The sequence below is a fragment of the Eupeodes corollae genome, chromosome 2 (genome assembly GCF_945859685.1).
Source record: "Eupeodes corollae chromosome 2, idEupCoro1.1, whole genome shotgun sequence".
In the NCBI taxonomy this organism is placed as follows: Eukaryota; Metazoa; Arthropoda; class Insecta; order Diptera; family Syrphidae; genus Eupeodes; species Eupeodes corollae.
Window position 1 is genome coordinate 148,926,223 of NC_079148.1, and position 22,275 is coordinate 148,948,497.

The 22,275-nt window shown below is 31.1% G+C and overlaps 1 protein-coding gene across 1 annotated transcript in view; it reads left to right on the forward strand.

The window, feature by feature from the left end:
• The window catches only part of LOC129945291 (glucose transporter type 1), a 129,456-nt gene extending 110,441 nt beyond the window's left edge, over nt 1-19,015 (forward strand). Inside the window, exons 16-18 of the mRNA XM_056054948.1 lie at nt 329-550; nt 7,022-7,037; nt 8,156-19,015. Coding sequence (XP_055910923.1) covers nt 329-550; nt 7,022-7,037; nt 8,156-10,478 — 2,561 coding nt within the window. The 3' untranslated portion in view covers nt 10,479-19,015. The remainder of the gene's footprint in view (nt 1-328; nt 551-7,021; nt 7,038-8,155) is intronic.
• The last annotated feature ends 3,260 nt before the right edge of the window (nt 19,016-22,275 follow it).

Here is a 22,275-nt window from a genome sequence, read left to right on the forward strand (position 1 = left end):
TAACAAATTATTAACCAATTAAGAACTTTAATTTTCTTCCCATTTTATGAATCCTCTTGCGTTCCTTACATTTTCATTTGAACTTAAACAAAATTAAAAACAAAATATTAAAACCAAACTTCTACACTTTCTCTGGATATTGGATGAACATTAAAAAATATTTAAAAATATGAAATCAAATTTTGAACAAAAAACTTTAAACAAAAATTTGGCCAATCATAAAAATGACAACAATTTAAAAAAAAATAAAAAATAACACTGCATGCATTACAAACAACAACAAATAAAAAAAATATATATGTACCTACCTGTAAATAAAAAAATTAAGTTTTTGGGACCACTTCGTTTTCATTAACGGTTGAAGGCATGGGACCTTACCCATTAAGCGATAGCACCAATTTATTGGGTCCAACAAGTTTGGCTGGCAGCTCAACTTGTCATTATACGAACTATGGTACAAATATAAATACTCCAGTTCCTATACGAAAATGTTACTACAGTAGAGACAGTTTCCGAAGGCATTCAGCGCATGGAAGAATATGTTCCTCAGGTATTATATTCAAAAACAAACGAAAATACCAAAAAAAAAAAAAACAAAAGCAACAAAATTAAAAACAAAATATTTATATATACAGCAAATTTTTTAATTAATTTATTTATTTTTGTAAATGTATTTGAAAATCACCGAAGTACTTAAAAACAAAAAAAAATAAAATAAAATATTTTTGAAAAAGAATTTCACGACATTTATGTTGAATTTTTTTTAAAGTGTTGATTTTTTGAAATTACTCACCATTTTGATATTTTAATCACCTGCAATTTGTATTCTGAGTATTTAAATACTATGGCTGTGACTTGAAGACTCGGAAGGAAGGATAAAAAGTTGCAGTCACATTTATAACGTTGGATAAATGTTTTTTATTTCATGTTTAATTAATTTCACGCTTCAGCAATGTTCCCAATTTTAGAAAATATTTGTAAAATGTTATTACTTGAAGCGATCTATTTAAAAAAAAAGGAAGATCTTCAACGTTAAATATTTGCAAGAAAAAAAGGTACACAACTTTGAAAATGTGAAAGTTACTTTAATTGTTCGTAATTTTTACAAAAGCTTTTACACGTAAGTTCATCAGCTAAAAAGTTTTTCTTTTCCTATTTTCTGAATTTCTGAACCACAAAAACTCCGAAAAACGATCAGAATTTTAATTATAAAACTAATTCGATACAGGAAACGGTTTTGTTAGCCATTGCTATTAACATTTGTGATTTTTTTCAAGAAATAGGTGGGATGCCGCAAGACTCTGTCTTTCCCTCAAAACTTTTTTGTGTAAGGAAATTCCAATAATTGGTTTCATTTTGGTCTTATAAAAGCAAGAGCAATTTTTAAGAGAAATGATTAAATGTTTGTCGCCACTACTAAGGTTGTAGCATGTCCCTGATTACTTCGCGGATTCTAGTTTTAAGGTCTAGAATAAATTGTAGAGCGTTGGCATAAGTAAAGAAAAAGTTTAAAAAAGTATTAAATCGAAAAATTTGTCTTCGAGAAAAAATTGGCATTGTTTTGTTAACCTTCATTCACATCAATATCTTCTAATCTAATCATTTCACCGCCCGGCATGCAGCCCAAAAATCTCACCAATACTAGGTTTCCGGGCTTCAAAGGTGACAATTATTCTTTATAACTTTAAATATTTCCTTCTTTATTTTCCAAGATATATTTAAATATATTTGAACTCCCAATAACCTTTACAAGCTTTTAAAAAATGTTAACGCACTGCTTAATTATGAGTTTCCAACTATTGAAATTATCAAAAACTGAAAATAAAAAAATTATTCGTAAAGATAAAAAGTGCTGTAATAATACCTCTAGACCTAAAATCAGCGCATTTAAAAGTCCCTTTTTTTAAATTACAAATGCAACCAACAACAAAAATCTTTCTTTCCCCTTGCCCCTACCTAGCACACTCTAAGAGTGAAAAAATTTAGATTTCTCTAATTTTACAAGGCGATCATAATACAAAGAAGGTATATTACTTTGCTTTTACTTGAGTACACCTCTGTCCTCTACCTACCTTAAGCCTTTTTTCGTCTTTCTTATTTAACGCTAGCTCCTCCCCCTAACTGTTCAAATAAAATAAAGGTCTAATAATCTGTAAGCCACACGTTGAAAAACGCCCTTTATTTTATTTGAACAGGTAGGGGTTGGAGCCAGCGTTCCCAGATTGGCAATTCTTTTTTTTTAAGTTAGTCTTTTTGACAACTGTCACTTGGTTTGCCATTTCCTAATGAATAGACTTGCTAATGGAAAAGGTTTGCGAACCGTGAAAAATCATGTAGCACATTATATCGCGTAAGTTCTGGGCCTATGGTGTTGGCTCCATGGTCGGGTTATTTAACACCGTTGGGCTATTTTTTGTATGTCGCTAGTCTAGGGAGATATGCACGAGACGATTGATACAGTCCCAATTCCAATAAAATGGTAGAAATTAGGGCTTCTAAACTGTAATTTATTCGATCAAGCTGTGGCCGCTACTTGCCCAAAATCATTCTAAAAACATAAAGCCAAGTCCTTATCTTTATAAAAGAAAGCTAATTCTGAGCCATGAAATTAATTATTTTTATTTTTTTTTTCTTAAAAACCAAACGTCGAACAAAAAGCAATGTCAAAATCTTTCTTTCCCATTGCCCCTACCTTCCCAAGTCAAAGATTATTGGAGCGAATTTCATCAGAAAATTTTCGATTTCCACCAGGCGATCATAAAAGAAAGCAGTCATATTATTTTGTTTCTTACTTGATTCTTCTTTCCTTTTATTTTCTTGTTCTTTTTTTGCTAACTGTTCAAAAACAATCGCATCAAAATGGATTAGAATGTGTATAAATGTGGGAGTTTACTTACCTTTTATAATCTTTTTCTTTGTTACTTAAAGCTAGCTCCGCCTTCTAACTGTTCAAAGAAACTAGAAACAGAATAGAATGAATTAGCGTGGGTGTCGCTTCTTTTGCATAGTGATGGGAAAAAGTTAGTACAATAGTTATAGTTACTGTTTTCAAATCGTTACTATGGCCTCCTGACGACGACGCGAGATAATGCGGTTTAGTCTATTCAATCTGAAAACCAAACTTATGATAAATCAAGGGCAAGCTTTCAAAAAGACCATTTTCGAAAAAAGTTTGAACTTATTTTAAAAATACACTCGTCTAAAAAATGGGGACAAAAAATGCACCCTGCACTGTCCACCCTTTTTTCTCCCTTGCCCCTACCTTCCTCACTACATTAAAGCGAACTTCTTTAAAATATCTTCATTTTCACCAGAAGATCATAATTTAAAGTAGGCATTTTATTTTGCTCTTACTTAAGCTTACTTACCTAAAATCCTTTATTCATTTTCCCTTAAAGCCAGCGCTGATAAGTGATGGGAAAAGGTGTTTTTTTCATTGTAGTTACTTTTTTCGAAATATTCCTTAATATGGTCTCCTTAAACTTAGGGTGGTTGTCAACTGGACAAAAATTTAGATTTATTGTAGAGATACGGTTTTTTGTCATTATATTTTTAAAAAAATGGTTTCGGGCAAGTGGCTTTTGAATTACACTCACTCCAAACACGACAATTATGCTTATTAATGTACCTCTTCAACTAAAAATGAGCTTCATCGAGGAACAAAATTGTATTGAGAAAATGGGGATCAGTAGCCCTTTGCATAGGGTCAATTAGCCTAACGTGCGTTTGATGACCGAGAGTTGCATTTTGTAAGCCCTTGAAGCAAGATCTTTCCGCAAAATCTTAAACCATTATGTTGGTAATACGAGTAAATGTTCTCGATTTGCAAACGTTTATCAAGACTAATTTGGGTCCGGGATCGAGAAGAAGACAATAAGGCCAGATTATTGGCCCATTGCGATACATTCAGTAGAAAATCTTATCATTATGGAATTGCAAACCAAGTGACAGCTGTCAAAAAGATCAACTCTGAAAAAATGATTGACGTAAAATATCCTTTACAAAAATAAGATATAAATATGCACGTCAACATCTTTCTTAACCCCCCCCCCCCCTACGTTAAACCACTATATTAGAGCAAATTTGTTTCAAATTTCTCAATGTGTACCAGGCGAACAGAATAGAAAGTAGGCATTTTTTATTTGCCCTTACTTAAGTCTAATTTTCTTTAGTCTTTGGTACTTAAAGCTAGCTCCGCCTTCTAACTGTTCAAAAAAATCGTATCAAGATGATTTAAAATGGTTGCAAAAATGTGTTTACTTTCTTCTTCTAACTGTTTCAAGATGAATAGAATGAATTAGCGTGGGTATCGCTTCTTTTGCATAGTGATGGGACAAAGTTAGTATATTCGTTATAGTAGTAGTACTAGTACCCCTGGCATGAAGGTTAGTGCGTTGGACTGTCATGCCAGAGGTCTTGGGTTCGATCCCTGCCATCTAAAGTTTTGTTTACGGTCACTGCCTCTTGCGAGGAATTGACAAATTCTCTAAAGAGTAATTCTTGTCATGAAAAGTACTTTCTCAAATTAGCCGTTTGGATTCGGCTTCTGCAACATTAGTCGCACACAGGAATGGTTGATTGTTGCAAGTCGCTAGGCCTTAGTTCTCGACGGAATTTTGCGACACCCAATTTATGTTTTATTCATTGTAGTTGCTGTTTTCAAATCGTTGTTATGGCCTTCTCAAATGTAAGATGATTATCAACTTGCTAATGCAAAAGTTCAAGGAAGACAATGGAGGTAAAATAAAACGCAGCAAGCCCACGATGTGAGATAATGCGCTCACTAGAATTTTACTTCTGTAAAAGGACGGTCACATCGAAATCCTCCAAGGGTCCAGTCTGTTCAATCTGAAAACCAATCAAGGACAGTTTAAAAAAAAAAAACATTTTTCAAAAAAAGTATAAAGTGTTTTAACAGTCGTCTAAAAGGGAGAGAGAAAATGCACACTGCACTGTCCAATTTTTTTTTCCTAGACCTTCTCACTACATAAGAGAAAACTTCTTCAAAATGTATTAATTTTCATCAGGAGAACATAATAGAAAGTAGGCGCATTATTTCGCTTTTTCTTAAGATTATTTACCTAAATTTCTTTATTCATTTTCTTCTTCGTTGTTCCTTAAAGCCAGCGCCGCCTTCCTCACTACATAAGACCAAACTTCTTCAAAGAATTAGCGTGTGTATCATCTTTTGCTTAGTGGTGATATTTTCGAAACAATCGTTAACATGGCATTCTCAAACTCAGGGTGGTTGTAAACGAATAAAAAATTTAAGTTCATTATAGAGATACGGTTTGATCATTATATTTTTAAAATGAAAGTGGCATCCACTTCAAACATCTATATGCTTATAAAACTAAGCTTCATTGAGGAACAAAATTGTCTTGTGAAAATCGGAATCGGTGAAAATTATCATTCACCTTACGTGCAACATGTTTTTTTTCGGATTTGGATTTTGAAAGCCCTTAAAAAAAGATCGTTCTACAAAATCTACCATAAAATGAATGAAAAAATATACAATTAGACGCAACAGGCAAACTATCCCATTATTTTGGTAATAAATTTGCACGATTTGCAAACGTTTTTCAGAAGTAGGTTAGGTTAAAGTGGCTGGCTGTCCGGGATGGAGTAGCCAATTTATTGGCCCATTGCGATGCATTCAGGAGTAAGTCTTATCAACATACAATTGCAAACCAAGTGACAGCTGTCAAATAGATTAACTCCGAAAAATGTACTGACAGATTTAAAACCACATGTCTAAAAAAACACCCTTTACAAAAATAAGAAACAAATACGCACTGCGCTTTCAAAATTTTCTTTCCCTTTGCCCCTCTTCCACACCCGTTTCATTAGATCGAATTTCATCTAAATTTTTCGATCTTCTTTTTTGCTACTTAAAGAAAGCTCTGCCCTCTAACTGTTTAAAGAATCAAAATAAATTTGTGTGCGTATCGATTGTTTTGCTTAGTGATGGGACTTCCGTTACTATGACTTTCTTTTATAAAAAAAGTATCCTTATTTGGGGATCCTCAAATTTAAGGTGGATGTTAACTGGCCAACGCAGAAAGCCTAAAAATAACATACAAATACAAGAAATTTATAAATATAAAAAGAGGACATCCTAAGCTCATACTTTAGCCTATTTTTGGTTGATACTTGAAGTCTTTTCATATAATATTCTTCTTTTAAAATTAAAAACTCTAGAGCAGAATTTTGTGGAGAAATCATAGTGGTCCTAATGTTCTTGTATTATCATTTTTTTTCTCGTAACCTTCTTATCGCTGAGTGAAACTTAATGTTACGATCTTAACTTTTCTAAAGGATTATTTTATATTGTAAAATCTGTCCTCATCACCGAAGATGATTTTTTGATAAATATTTTAATCATTTTGATGCATTTTTTGGAATCAAATCAGTGAATTGCCTCTACTACCTAGAGCTTTTGTGTTAATTGAACTTTCTAGGCACTAAAGCCAAAGTCTCAGTCTAATATCGTTGGTGAAATGTCTAATTCTAACCAACGAAGAATAGACAAAACTGGTTTTTCTCGTCGCTACGGACTTCAGCAGCATCATTTTTGGAATTTCTCTACATCACTAACTTTTTTCAACTGCTCAAATTTTTCCACCAGTTTTACTATTTCTTCACAACGACAGAAGATCTTAAAAGTTCTACAGTTTTGTTAACTGTTAACTTAAAATTGTTTTCACTTTTTTTTGTGAATTCTAAAAATATTAATACGCCTCTGAATTTCCTATCGTTCTATTTTTAAATAATGTCTTGTTGGAAATATCCTTAACGATTGTCTTCATAAATCTATTAACCACAAAAAGATGTGAGTATATTCTTTTTTATCAAAACAAACTTTTAATGCCAAGTATTAAATTTTATTCCATGCAAAAAAAAAAAAAACGTTTTTGTTGCAAACGAATGGTGTTTTCTTTGGAAGAAACAGGTGGGGTCCCTCAAGGTTCTGTTCTCTACTCGCTACTTTTTCAATATTTATATTCATTCTTCTTTGCAGATTCATTTCCCCTAAAGTAAAGTACCTGAGTAACAAACTTGTAAAATTCATATTCAAAATCAAAATTTTCTAATATCTAAAATCTAAAAATAAGTTTGGGAACACTGCTCTAAATATTTTTGTTTTAAAACCGCTTAATAACGACCCAAACGATATCTTGGTCGGATTCTTGTTTTCTCACTGTAAAAAAAAACAATTGTTTCTATTATTATTTTCTTTTTATTCATTTAACAATAATATAATTTACTTTCAGGACTAACAGCTGCAATATTGTTCTAAATTGTATATGATTTATGTAAAAAAACACCAAACATTTCTTTCTTTGCAAAATGCCTTTTCGAATTTTTGAAAAACAAATTAATATTCAAAAAACATCACAAATCCAAAAGAGAGAGAGAAAGAAAAAGAAAGACTATGCCAATAATGTGTGCAACCGCAAGAAAACAGCTAAAAAACTATATTTTTAATGAAAATAACTTACTTATAAATAAACAAACAAAAAAAAGTGTAAAAATATATATAATTTTAAGCCAAATAAAAACACATTTTCATATTATGGAACATCCATCCATAAACTTCATTTTTAAGAAAGAAGAAAAATCACATTCCTCAAAGCAACATAACTCAATTTTAGTATCATTTTATTTTTAATTAATTATGTACAATTAAGTTTTAACATACCTTTTCCTCTACATAAGCGCATGTAGAAACTCATTTTTCAAAATTATACGTTACCCTAAAAACGCATGAATTTCAAACCAAAAAATTGCTTCCTCTCATGTGTCAAAAATAAATATGTGATTGAATTGAAACATTGTTGGCATGTTGATCTTGCATGCACTCGCTTAATATTTTTAGTTAAAATTTAAACAAATAAATTAAACTAATAAAAAACAAAAAAAAATCTGCACAAAACTAAAACCAAAAAACATAAAAACCGTTCCCAAAAAATTCGTTCAAATTTTGTTCGATTTCTTTTCTAACTAAATTTTTGTATTTATTTTTATCTCGAATAACAGCTGCATCCGAGCGTTGTTTAGAAGGCGGCCGAAATACACAACGGAACGCTGCCTCTGTGCCCCATCACCTTCGTCAGCAAGTACCTGCCTGCCAGAACAGCGGGCCTTGACTGAGGAACGCCTCCCCTCCTGAGACCGCTAGCCTTCATTCCAACGCCGATCAACAACAACAACAATTGCACCACCAACATCAGCCCTCATCGTCACAGCATCATCACATGCACTGTAGTTATGAAAAGGACATCGTGTGTGATGATCCAGTGTCCCATCACAGCGGCGATCATCATTACTATCAGCAGCACCAGCAGCAGCAGTCGGAGTACGATGACGGCACGTTGCGGCACCACAAGAAGCAGCCACATCATCAGTCACCTCACAGCCACCATAGCCATAGCCTACATTCGTCACCACACCAGAGCACTGCTCATCAGCACTATGATCACGAACGTACTGCTACTATCGACGGCAGTGAGGTAACACGGCACCATTCTCACTCCCAGCATCATCATCATCGGAGACGGAGGCGACATCATCACCACCACAATGGTGGAGCGGGAGGCGGTGGAACTATTGGTTCGGGGCACGGCCACCATCATGGGCACGGCGGCGAACAACGACGCCAGCACCACGAGTCGGGTTGTCCAAAACGTCATCGATCAGCAACTGACGTTTCCACAACATCGATCAACACGTGCCACGAGCCCTCGTGTCCCGATCGGGAAGTTCAGGAGATTCTCATTCGTAAGAGTTGTTGTACCTCATCGCGCACCGAGTTGGCCCAATATTTCGCGGAAGACCTCTACGGAACCTCTCGTCGCCCATCGTCTTGCTGCACTTCTTCGGACTACTGCTACCACACGGACTCGACTAGTTTGTACGGATCGCGATCTTCGCTGAGCAGACAGAACTCCATCAAATCGGGATCAGTAACTATGCGCAGTAGGAAGCGAGTGCACCATCGCCAACCGTCGTACACATCGATCTCCCTTCGCGGCCTTAACGCTAGCCAGCCAAACAGCCAGTTGGGTTCCTTAACGTCGATTTTCGATCGAGCACGAGAAATTGAGAGTGGCAAAATGATCGTCTCCCCCTCGAAAGTCACCATCGAGCACCAGGCATCGGGCAAGGATAGCGGCAGCAACAAGGAACTGCCCGAATATGCCTGCTCGCCATCACCGATACGGTGGAGCTTCTTAGCCGACGGCACTACTCGAAAATCTCCCACAGATTACGAGTCAGCCGGGGCTGGTGGCCATGGAGGAGGCGATCATGATCGTGATCATCGATCGGATCATCAGCAATCACATGATCGCGATAGAGATCGCGCAAGTACTAGTGGCAGCCGAAAGTGTCGTGACAGCCCGCTGCATATAAGAGGCGGTGCTGGAACTTCAGATGAATACGAAGAATCTACAACAGTTCTCTACCATCAGGAGGGAGAGGCGTATAATAATTGCTGCAGCAATTACGTTCAATGCAATTCTTACCTAGATCACGATCTGCAAATCACCAGCGAAGATATTCATGAGTATCTGTCGAAGGGAAATCAACAGGGTGTGATTTTGAATAATTCCAAAAACTACCCTTTCCAACCTTGCAATGCGCTCGAATTCCAATATAAAAACAATTTCAACAACAATCCAGCAGCAGGTGGAGCTGGCGGCGGCGGTGGCGGCGGCGGTGGCGGTGCCCTAGAATCACGACGTAGTTCCACAAAAGAAACCAATTTGAATCAAAATTCTACTGACGGCGGTGGCGGTAGCAGTTCACTCGAGTCACGAAACTCAACACCATTATCACCAACGAACATCAATCTCTCCTCAAGTTCGAACAACATCAATATCGTCTTTAATTCCTACCTCGAACGTAATGCCAATGAAGTGAAATTCATCAATACATCCCGTGAGAATGTCGTCTCCGCCGAGGCTCACCACTCTGGCTATCTGCCGTACACTTATCCAACCTACGATTACACCAATATGTCATCGAACTCTCAATTCGATAAGCCTCTAGGCATTGATGAAATCAACCCTTCCGACGAGGCATTGACATCGACATCGATACCCGGAAGGATGCATAAAGCAACCGAAGGTGTGCCATCGATTTCTGCGACAGCAGTGGTGACTTTTGAAAGCTTCGAAACTGAGGCTTCAGACAATAACCTTCTGTCACATCGAAGTTCATTAAATGGCAGTTTCAATGACGGACATGTTAACTATCAATTCTCACCAACATCACCAGCATCGGTGGCATCCTCAGTATCGGCGCTGAATGGTGGCGGACAAAATGGCGAACAACGACATCGATTCCACCATCATCACTTTACATCATCTCAACACAGATGGCACCACGTCACGGAGAATTTCAAATTCACCAATGCGTTTAAGGGGGTGAGAAAACGAGCTCGAAAATGTGCTGATTACTTGAAGAAGAAATAATAAGGGGAATACAAAAACAATTGACAGTGTATAGGAAATAGCGGCTAGTTACATTATATACATATATAAATCGGATCCAGAATGTTGTGTTTAGCAAAGGCGGTGGTGGTTTGTCTAAATTTTGCAGATTGACAGGAATGTCATAATTGACATGAGCTGGAAATTTCCTTTTCTTAACGCTGTGCTATTTGTCAAATTTCAATTATAAGTTTCAAAACCAAATTCCAAGCTGACATTAATTCCCAAAGGGGGGAAGATTTAAAATAAATGTTCAATTTTTTGATAAAATAGTCACAATGGAAACAAACCATAAAATTCACATTCATTTATTTTTCTGACAGAAACACAGGTTCTTGAACAGCTGATTCTTATTTGTCAAAAAATTAAACAAAGCGTTCACTTGGGCCAGTTTATATTCCTGAGATCATCTCAGAGATTTCTATATTCTAAAAAGTATAAATAAAATGACAAATAAAAATGTTTTGTCTTTGTTGTCAAAATTGCGAGATTAGAATGTTTATGATTCGATTTCTCAAGTATTCTCCATCGCACAATTCAAAAATACAAATACAAAAATAAATTGACTGCTTGCTAAAAATTATAAGAGACTTTTTGTTGTATTTCATTGTCCTGTTCTGTCATTTTGACTGAGAAAAACTCAGAAATATAATAAATTAAAATTGGCCAGTTCATTTGCGTTTCTATTCTATGCAATTCAAGTGACAGATTTCTGCCAGAAAAAGTTGTCCAGTGTATTTCAATCAAGAATTTTTTCTCAGTGACTGATACTTTCAATGATGGCTATTAATGAACTGTCAAAACCAAATGATTGTAATTTTTTGACAGTTTGGTTACAGCTTTCATTTAGAATCAAGCATTTGAAGTTAAAATTGATCATTGAAAGGAAAATTTAAAGATGGAAATGCAAAGAAAATGGAGAACTTTCAGTCGTCCTATTTTGTTTCTAATAAGTGGCCATTGGTTTTCATGATTAAAACGAATCATTGGAGTTTTTTGACAGCTTTTTTACAGCTTGTTTTCATCTTTTTTAAAGCTTTAATTGAAAGTTTCTGTCGCTGGATAAATATTTCTTGATTGGAACCAAGCGCTTCACGATTATGATCAAGCATTTGGTGTACAGGTGTAAGAGTTCATCATTGAAAGTAAAACTGACAGGCGGGAATTTGACTCCTTCCCTCCCTTTTAAATCTCCAAATAAAATGTTCAATGATGAAAACCAATGATAGCTATAGTTGGCAGCTTACAGACTAGACATCAGCTCAAAAACTAGTTCACTTTCAGATAACATTGGCTTTCAAAACCAGGTTCAAAGTAATTGTTTTAATGATTTAATTTCGTAATGTAACCATTGGTTTTCTAATATTTCAAACCTGATTGCTTGTCACATTACACAAATCTATCTTAACATATGGCCTTCGCTTTCAAAATGGAAACTGTTAATGGCTGCTAAAAATTGACAGCTGAACAAAACGAACTGTTGTTTTGAAATATGTCATGTGATGGGAACTTGATCCGCATTTTAAAACAATTAACCCATGATTACATTTGCATACAAAACGAAGACTTCACATTTATTCTCCTGCCACCAGCCTAGCCTAAACCATCAACGTGTCAAAAACCAAAGTTCATTCATTTTAAAAACACATCCACACCTATCGTGATGGGATCTACATTCATAGAATCCACAATTTATTCAACGCAGCACCACGAAACATCGCATTTTACCACATTCGTATGAAAGCCTTCAAAAACACCGCACACAACGATTAGGAACAAATAAAAAAACTTTCAAAAATATTACAAAACATAAATAAAACTAAAATATAACCAAAAATACAAATAAATGACATCCAATCATCAGAAAACACTCTTCCAAAAACTTTCATCCCTAGAAAATTTTTAAAAAACAACTAAAACAACTGTATTTTTTGGTTTAAAAACATAAACAAAATATTATTCACAAAAAAAACAAAAACAAACAAAATATAATGTAAAATGTAGAGAAACAAAAAATATAAACAAACTGTCGTAGTCCTATTTCATTTTGTAATTTTGTATTTTTAAGCAAACAAACAAAACAAAAAACTATAAATTAATAAATTAATATGAATAAAAAACAAAAACAAAAACTGGTGATGATTACGCTATAGCAAATACCAAAAAATTAACTTCTCTTAAATAACAATAAACAAATGAAAGAACAAACAAAAATAAAACAAGTAAAGCATACCTATGATATAAATAAAACAAAAATCCGTATTTATTGTAAAAACAAAAAAATAAAACAAAACAAAAACTTGTTTAATTGTTAAATTTTGTTACAAAAAATTAATAATAAAAAAAACAGTAAAAAATAATTGCATTTTTATTTTTATAAATTTTAACTATTTTTTATATTAGATAAAGTATAGGTATAAATGTATAAAAAATCAAATGCAATTTCTACAAAAACAAAAATCATATAAAATAATTTAATTTAAAAATTTAAATAAATTAACGAATTACGAAAAAATCACACAAGCGAGAGGAGAAAAATTCTAAATTTATATACGAAGCTGAATGTTAAGGATTGTAATAAATAATAAAAATATAAAAATTTCATTAATAAAAACAAAAAAAAAAAAAACACACACCAAAAAATAATAAAAATAAAATAAAATATATAACTGTAATAGATAAGTGACACGTTTTCGTTTATAGAGTTAATTAATATAAATAAATATAAATATTATAAAATAAGTGACCGATATAGTTACGCACTGATTAACTATTTTATAGTTTCGAAAAATGTATTATTTTAATTTCAAGAAAAACAAATTAATTATTTAATAAATATTTAGGTAAATAGGATAATGTTTAATATATATATAAATATATAAATAAATTTAATTTTGTTATATTTTTAGTTAAATTTGTCTGTGAAAAACTAGAATTTTTCACAGGGTTCGTCTTTGCACAAAAACATGAAAATTTTAAAAATAAAAACAAAAACAGCCGAAGTAACGAAAATATAGTTTAAGATTGTAAATTTTAAAGTAGTAGAAAGTCAAGGCGCTAGGTAAAATATTTATATAAATATAATATAAAAGAACTACTGTTTCTTTGTTATGATGTATAAACAAACAAAAAATGTATTTTTTAGGAAAATTATTTAATTTTTTCTTTCCAAAAATTATATGATTTTTAATAATTGAAAAACAAAATGAAAAAAAAAATAACTATTGTCTTCCAGTTTTCTCATTTATACAAATAGTTAATATTTTTATTTTCTTAATGTATATTTTTTTTCTTAATGAAAATCTACACGTTGGGATGGAATTTTTAAGTTAAAAGCCATTGTTTAAAGCGAAAGTATAATCTCTCTACTAACACCAACAAAAAACAAGCAAATAAGAAGTTGAACGTTTTTGAAAACTTAATAGTACTTCTTGGATCACGGGTAGTGAAATTTACTAATACTTAATCTGATCTTGGAAAATAGCTCGGAATTCTGCCAAGATTGAATTTAGGCGTCTGTTAAAAGAAGACTAATAAATGTCAGCTACGTTTCCTAGGACAACTCAAAATTATTTTCTGCTCCCAGCAAATGCCTCGCTAGTCCCGAATATGTTCCTGTAGGCTTGTAAAAGAATGCAACCTTTTGCGAATGGAATCTTTTATAACTTCATATTAAAATTGTCATAATTTGTATTCACCGAAATACTGGAACTTCATATTATTCAACCACCAACCATTTGACTTTAAAATGATTGCATTTATTTTCTTCAATCATTTGATTGCAATCATTTTTTAGTGTTTTGCATTAATTTTCATTCACTAAAAGTAGTTGCATTCTTTTGAATTATTCAATGAATGCAATCAATTGAATTTATAAAAGATTGTAATCACTTGCGAGCCTAAAACACATTTTGAATTAGCAAGGCATCCGTTCGGAGTGAATATTTATCCTCGATGAATATTTCCCCGAAGATGCATGTTCCATTCGACGTTACTGTAATGGTGCTTGATTGTTTTTTAGTTTTGCGATTACTTTGGAAACATACATTTTGTATTACTTTCTTAAATTTTTACTAGACTTGTTAAAATGTTTGCAATTGTTTTGCTAAGAAATTGTGTCGCAGGAAATCGGAAAAATGATTTTATTTAAGGGGTAGTTATAGCTGGCATTGAAAGTAATCCGAAAAAAATCTTTGAATGCTTATTTTGAACACTTGAAATTAACTTAAAGAACTATATTCCTGGCAGAAATTCATTTTCCTGAATAACAGATTATGTTGATAAATTAAATAGATTTTAGTCTGGAAAGATTCCAATTCGGATTTTTTTTTTCAATAATAGACATTGTTAAATGATCACTATGACCAATCTGTCAAAAAAATTCGAATGTTTGGTTTTAATGGTAAATTAAACTGGTTCCATAGCTGTCAAAAATATCACAAAAATGCACTTAACTGCAACGATCGCAATCCACCAGGGTGCGTTTAAAAAATATTGGACACAATTTGGAACAATTTGAATCGGCTACCATTGGTTTTTATCATTGAAACCAATCATTGGAATTTTTTTGACTTTTCATTTTCAGCGATCATTGAAAAAAATGTTCTGATTAAAATTTATTGGGAGTTTTTTTTGACAGAAATCTGTCATTAGAGTTGTTTATTGTTTATAAAAACACAAATCAGATTAAAATAATTTTTCGTCAGTTAAATTTTTAAATGATCGAATAGACCAAAATGTCAAAATCATGCTAATGATTAGGTTCCAAAATAGCTTTAACTGGCTCCTCAGCTGTCACAAATTTCACAAAATTGATGTTGATTGCATTTCGGCAGTGTGGAAAAAAATACTTCGAATAGCTGTTTTGCAGAGTACCTCGAAATAAGGGAACAACTTAAGGTATCATTGATTTTCATAATTGAAACAGAATACTGGAAAGGTTTTGACAGGTCATTTTTAAGGATTATTATAAATTTTTGTCATTGAATAAAATGTCGTGATTGAAATCCACCTGTCAAAACTGTCAAAATAATTTGATTTGAATTCCTAAAATGACCTCTTAGCTTCCAGAAATTTAAGGAAAGTGCAGTTGATCGCATTTCTAATCAATTTGGGGGAGTAAGTTTAAGACAACTGTTGAAAAGAATACTTCTTAGCAATAAATCTTCCAATTCGAAAAGAATCGGAGAAATTTCAACTAAAATTCGATTCCTTCTTAAGTCTTATGGCTGAATTACAAACACGCTTCAGCTTCGGCTTCGTCTGCGTTACGGTGGGCCTGCTTCAAGGTTGATTTCAATGACATTTCTATTATTTCATCCCTCCAAAAAGTAAATATTTTGTTTTTTGACATTTTTGTACAGCTTTTGAGCTGTCATACCAAGCAAATGTTCAGATAATTGAACTAGAGCTTTCGTTTTGAGTCACATTATGTTCTTTTCCTTACGATTGTCAAACGAAACGTGAGGTCGAAGCTCCATTGTGATAGCATGCATTGAATTCCTATGGCTGAACTCGTAAACGTCAGGTGAAGCCGAAGCTGAAGCGTTTTAGTTTTAGTCAAACCATCTGAATTCAATCCCTGCCAGTGCCACCTTACATTTTTTTACGGGTACTCCGCTTGCGAGGAAAGTAAAAATTGATATTAAATTGTAAGTCCCCCCTTGCCCCACGCAGTAATGGGTTATAAGTCTCAAGGCTTTGGTTCTTAAGCCTTTATGACAACCTTAAAATTTTCATTTTAAATGATTTCCTATAAATCTTTGGATCTCAAAATGTAGGCTCAAGAGATTATAACTGGGAAAAATGTTTCAGTACTCCAAAATTATTTTTAGTTTGCTTTTACCCAAAACTTAAAATACGTTTATCTCAATACTGCATTTTTGAAGTTTGGCCGGGCACGTAACTCAGTAATTTATTTTGTAGTATTTCTCAAAACAAATTTCCAAAAACCATATTTTTTCGGATACTAGGGAGGCTAAGTCCCTAATCAAGAATTTCACACTGCCTTTTCAAGTCTGAAGCTTCAAAAATTAAGCCCATACTGATGCAATTCCTTGCAGAAGAAAAAATTACAGACTTCTATAGAAAAGTAAGGCCATCATACGAATTCGACTTTTTTTGAAAAGTTCAAATGGAAATCAAAATTATTTGAAAACATATGAATACTGCAAATTAACAAATTTTTCACTGCCTAAAAGCTAAGCCAGAAATCTGCTGCTTATTTTGTTTACCACAAAATCTCAAAATTAAAATCTTTTTGTTCCAGGATTGAGAGTATTACGTTTTTTTCTTATAAGCCCAAAAACACGTGTCTTAGGCTGTCTTTTCCACTTTTAATAAATAAACTAAGCCTAAATATATTTTCCAATGCCCAACAAAGTTAAATATTTTACTTTAAAATTGAAATTATATTCAATTTTTATTTAATTTACAATAAATTTATTTATTTAAATTTAAATCTATAACTAAATTTTAATTAAATAAATATATAAAAGTATTTGTTTCATCAAATCGAAGTACCTATTTGTAGAAAATTCTCATGTAAATAAATAAATAAATAATATATAATTTTTTTCTTTAAATAAATATATATAAACAAAATAACAAACAGAAAACAAACAATATATATAAATAAAATAAAAAACAAAGTAAACTTAAGTACATATTATTATTATATAATATATAATATTTGATGCACTGCCAAAACGGTTTTTAACTAATTAAATTAAAATTAAATTTAAACTAAAAAATAAGACATAAGAAAAAGAAAAAAAATAATTTAATAAATTTAAACAAACAAACAAAACAAAAAAACGTAATTTTTCTTATTTTTTACCTGCAAAACTGTTATAAAAATTAATATATAAAATATATATATATAAAATAAAAAGAGTTAACCTATATGTATATAAAATATTCTTGAATGCACAAAAATAAATCAAACAGCATTAAATAAAAATTTAAATTAAAACATATAAATAAAACAAAAAAAGCAGTACATTATTTCGAAAACAAAACAAAAACATAAGCAAATGAAAATCAACTATTTATTATAACCCATGCACTAAGTTAGTGCTTAAAAATGATTTTTTTTATTTATCATGTAAATACATTTAACTATATTTTATTTATTTTTTTTTGTATTTTTTAATTGCGTTAAAATTAAAATTAAACAAAATGAACAGCAATGAAATATAAAATAATAAAAAAAAGCGTTACTTACTTATTAATGCCAGTATTCAAAACTTTTTATAAAAAATATCTACGAATAAAAATTACTATAGTTAAATTAAAACGAAAGAAAAAATATAAATAAATAATTCCAAGAAAAATCAAATAAAAATAAAAACGAAGGAATTTAAATTTAAAAAAAATTACACCCACTCAAAAACTAATTGAAGAGAAAATTAAATATATAAAATTCCTTATAACAAAATAAACAAACAAAAAAATAGTTAGTCTTATAAAAACTAAAACAAACAAAAAAGAAAAACAAAATAACAACAAATATATGCATAACTAATCCAATTTAAATTAAGTAGTTGAACTATGATAAATACTTTAATGCATTTTGAAAAATTATTTTCTCTCCTCTTTCTTCTCCAAGTCATAGAATAAAAAAAATAAATATATATGAAAATTTGAAAGCAATTGGACTTGGACAAGAGAAAAAAAAAACAATTAAAGTTATAACTAAAAATAATTAACAAAAAAAAACACAATAAAATTTAATTAGAGTTGAACAAAAAATGCTAAAATTAAATAAACAAAAATAAATTAAAAAAAGCAAAACACTAAATTTAAAACGAAAATAGTTTGATACAAGTCACTAAATATTATTAATAAATAAAATAAAAAAAAAAACACTAGCATAAACAATTAATCGATACATTTTAAATTTATCAAAATAACAAAATAACAACAAAAACACAACAAAATAAAATTGTCGATAATGGTTTCAGTGTACCTTCAGTGAGTGCATTGCCGACCACGACTTTACGATATTAATTAATTGCTGTTTTTGCTATGCACTTGTACAAATTAAAAATTTATTTCAAATTAAATTTATGTAAACAAATGGATAAAACAAAAGAAAAACTTAATCTTTTACATAAAAAGAACAATTTCAAAAAAAGACATATCCATTGCAAAACTTCTTGAAGGTTAAAAAACAATATAATAGTATTTTTGTTCCTTTTTTTTAATTCCAATTATAAAATATTTAAAAACAAATAAAACAACAATCAAACAAAGGGCATGCCAAAAATGGCAGTTAATGTTATATTGTTCGTTATTCTAAATGTAAATACATTAAAACCTTATGTATAGTAAACAAAAAAAGGAATAAACAAATAAAACTTTAAAATAAAAACAACAGTTTATAGACTTAATAAATATTTAAAAAATAAAAAAAAAAACAAAACAGATATTTAAACAAAACCAAAAATGAAATTTAAAAAATTCAAACCGCAAGAATAGAAAATCAAATAAATTAATAAACAACAACAAAAAAACAACTAGGTGTACAATTAAGAAAAATCAGAACAAAAACAAAATGAACAAAAAAGAAATAATTTTAATCACACTGAAATACAAAATAAAATTTCTTTGTTTTTTTTCGTTAATTTTATTTTTTATATTTTGTTCCATTTTGTTGTCTTTTTGTTCCACTGTGGTGCAGTCATTGACAAGAAAATTCGAATTTCTTGTTTTGTATTAAATAAAAACAAATTAAATAATATTTTGTATTTTTTTGTAAAAACTCTAAAACCGCAAAAAAAGAAGAAAAACAAATTATAAACATACAAAACACACATAATTCTTTTTTGTTTTTTAATTTTGTTTAATTGAAAAACACAAAATTTTGAGTCTTTAAATGGTTTGTAATTTTTTTGTTTTAATTTCATTGTAAAGTAGATACTTTATGATTTGTAGTTAATAAACAGAACTTAAATGCAATATATCAATAGATATCATTATTTAAAAAAAATATATATATATATTAAAAAAAAACAAAAAAAGATATATTGAAATGACAAAAAAACAAAAACAGAAAATTATCAATACAAAAATTATGATTATGTCTTGATTTAATAAGTTTTGCTCAATTTAGCAAAGAAATAAATAATAAAAATGAAAAATTCGTTAAGAAAATTTTGTATTCGTCTTTTATTTAATTCACTTTGGAGTTTGTCAATTTTTTTTAGATATTTCATCGGCTTTAGATTCCATGGTTTCGTCTATCCGTAGGTTCGGAATAACGTTTTTTCTCTGACCAAATCTCAAGAAGATATTGACTTCAAAAAATTTTTATTTTCAGATAAAAACTTCAAGATATTCAGAAATGGCTTTAAAAAAATATAGTAGCTTCAAGAACCAATAACGATATCGTCCTTAATAAAAATATAATTTAACCTTAAAATATTCAACCAACAGCTTTTTAATATATAAAACATTTTATGAACAAAAAATGATACAATCCAGTTTTATGCAATGACGTGTAGTATAATTTTTAGAAAACAGAAGTGACAGTTTTTTATAAAAAAAATAAAAACCATAAACAAAATTCTACTAAAAGTTCGTAAAAATTAAGTTTTTACTGAAAAAAAATTGAAAATGATCATTTGAGATCTAGAAAATAATTATTTTATCAGCTACTTTGTCTTTTTTGTTTGTTTAGAAGATCTCTCGAAACTATAGCTCACGTGTCTCCAGGTTTGTTAAACCAATTGGAACCAACATGAATAGTTTTGGGTATCAGGTGAAGTTAGGTTAGGTTGAATGGCGTGATGCATCCGTAAAGGCCGAGAAAGCTTTTCAGGAAAGGGGAAAGGATTGGGTAGGGTATATGAAGATTAGTGCCTCCCTGAACCATCCTGATTTATGGGAAAATTTAAGAATGTTTGTAAATGGCAAGGACCAGGCGCCGCCGCATAAGTCATCGACAAAAAATTTCCTAACATTGGCATTTTTCTTTTGGTTAGGGTTGAAAATGCGCATAGAAAATGAAAGGTATCTTCCTCCGTCTCCTAGTCCTTACTTTCTGCACAAAAATCGGTACCCATAGAGTTGTGACCCGTTAGGATCACAAATTAAGGAATTTTGGAAATCTTCGAGAGCTGACCATCCTGCTGTTTTCGATTTCAATGAAATTTTGGAGCATTGGCATGTAGATCAATGATAACTCGGATGGCTTGGATTGATCCGTTTTTTCGCAATGTATCTGCAATAAAAATTGCCGTCAATTTCAGTGTTTTTGGATCCAACGGGGTGTAACAGTGTTGGCTTCGCTGAGTAAACAAAGCTCCCTGCGGCATTACCAGTTTTGACTTTGTGACAGTGCCAGATATGGCCTAAATTGCAAATTTTTTTTCCAAAATTTTGCGAACAAAAGATCCTTAGAACCACCAATTCTTCTTATTGAAAGACACTGCAGTAATCTGGAACCTTTATTGATTATTCTAGGTGAAGATTATATGAAAATTAAACAGACCCTACCCCCTACCCCGTTTTGGAACGATCCGTAATAAAAGATACATTATTTATTTTTATGACCACGTTTTTCCATCCATTCCTTGTAAAAAATTGTATTAGTGCTACTGGATTAAAATCTATGTACGGCTTTGAAAAGTCTTCTTGAGTGCCAATGTCTACGTCAATAGTGCTTTTTATGTTTCTGTGACCAGTTATTACACTTTTCCCTTTTCCAGGTATTACACTGTATTACTCCAACAAAACTTAGAACGGTTCAAGGAAAAAATTAACATAAAAGCTTTAAGAAACTCTTCTTACACCAATTTTATTTTAAATCAATTGCAAGGTTTACAGAATGAATTCATAGAGACCCGATTATAAATGCTAAAAATAAACTCCTAGCATATCTTCGAACTTTAACTTTCAAATTACCGTCTTCTTTTAAATTAAATTGTTGAGCCAAAACAAATATATATTCATGGACTTATTTGACTTGTAAATCATCAGTAAAATAAGAAAAATTGTGACTAAATCTAAATCTAAAACTAAAAGCATCTAGTCGACCAATTCGAAATTGTTGTTTAATAATTTAAGTGGTAGTCCGACATGTGATAGGAAATTTTCGGTTTAAAGATAGAACTAACTAAAAACAAAAATATGCCTTCAAGTCTAGGAAAATCAGATATTTAGATTAAAACAAACAAAGCGGAATTTTTAGGGGGAAGATTTATTTATAAGTCCATAACACTCCTTAAAAATGTCACTTTATTTTGAACCAGAGCAAAAACTTAGAGGGTGTAAAAGGGAATCAAGTTCTTTTGTGCCAATTAAAAAATCTTTTTTTGTACAATCGATAGATTTGAAGAAAAACGAATATCAGGTAAAGGCTATTGTTTTTTTCCTTGGATTTTAGGAGCTTCTGGTTGGTTGTGGCGACACAGAAAACTTCTGAGTTCCGAATTCCTTAATCAAATAGCAGATTAAATTAAACATAAAATAAAAAAAAAATATAAATAAAATAAGGAAAATATCAGTTTTCAACCTCCTATCGTCCAGGTAACGGTGAAAAAAAACGACACCTCAAAGAACCTGTTTAATAATTTTGGTTATAAATTCCTGAGGATATATATTATAAGATATCATGAATGCAACATTCCTAGTAAACTATTTATAAACTCAGTCAATGCTTAGCTTTAGCCCCGTTATTTTTTCTAAAAATGTTTCTGACCCACAAACAAAACAATTTGTGAAGTGTCTGAAACATTCAAACCCGCAAAACCTCGGATTGGAGTTGTAGTGAATG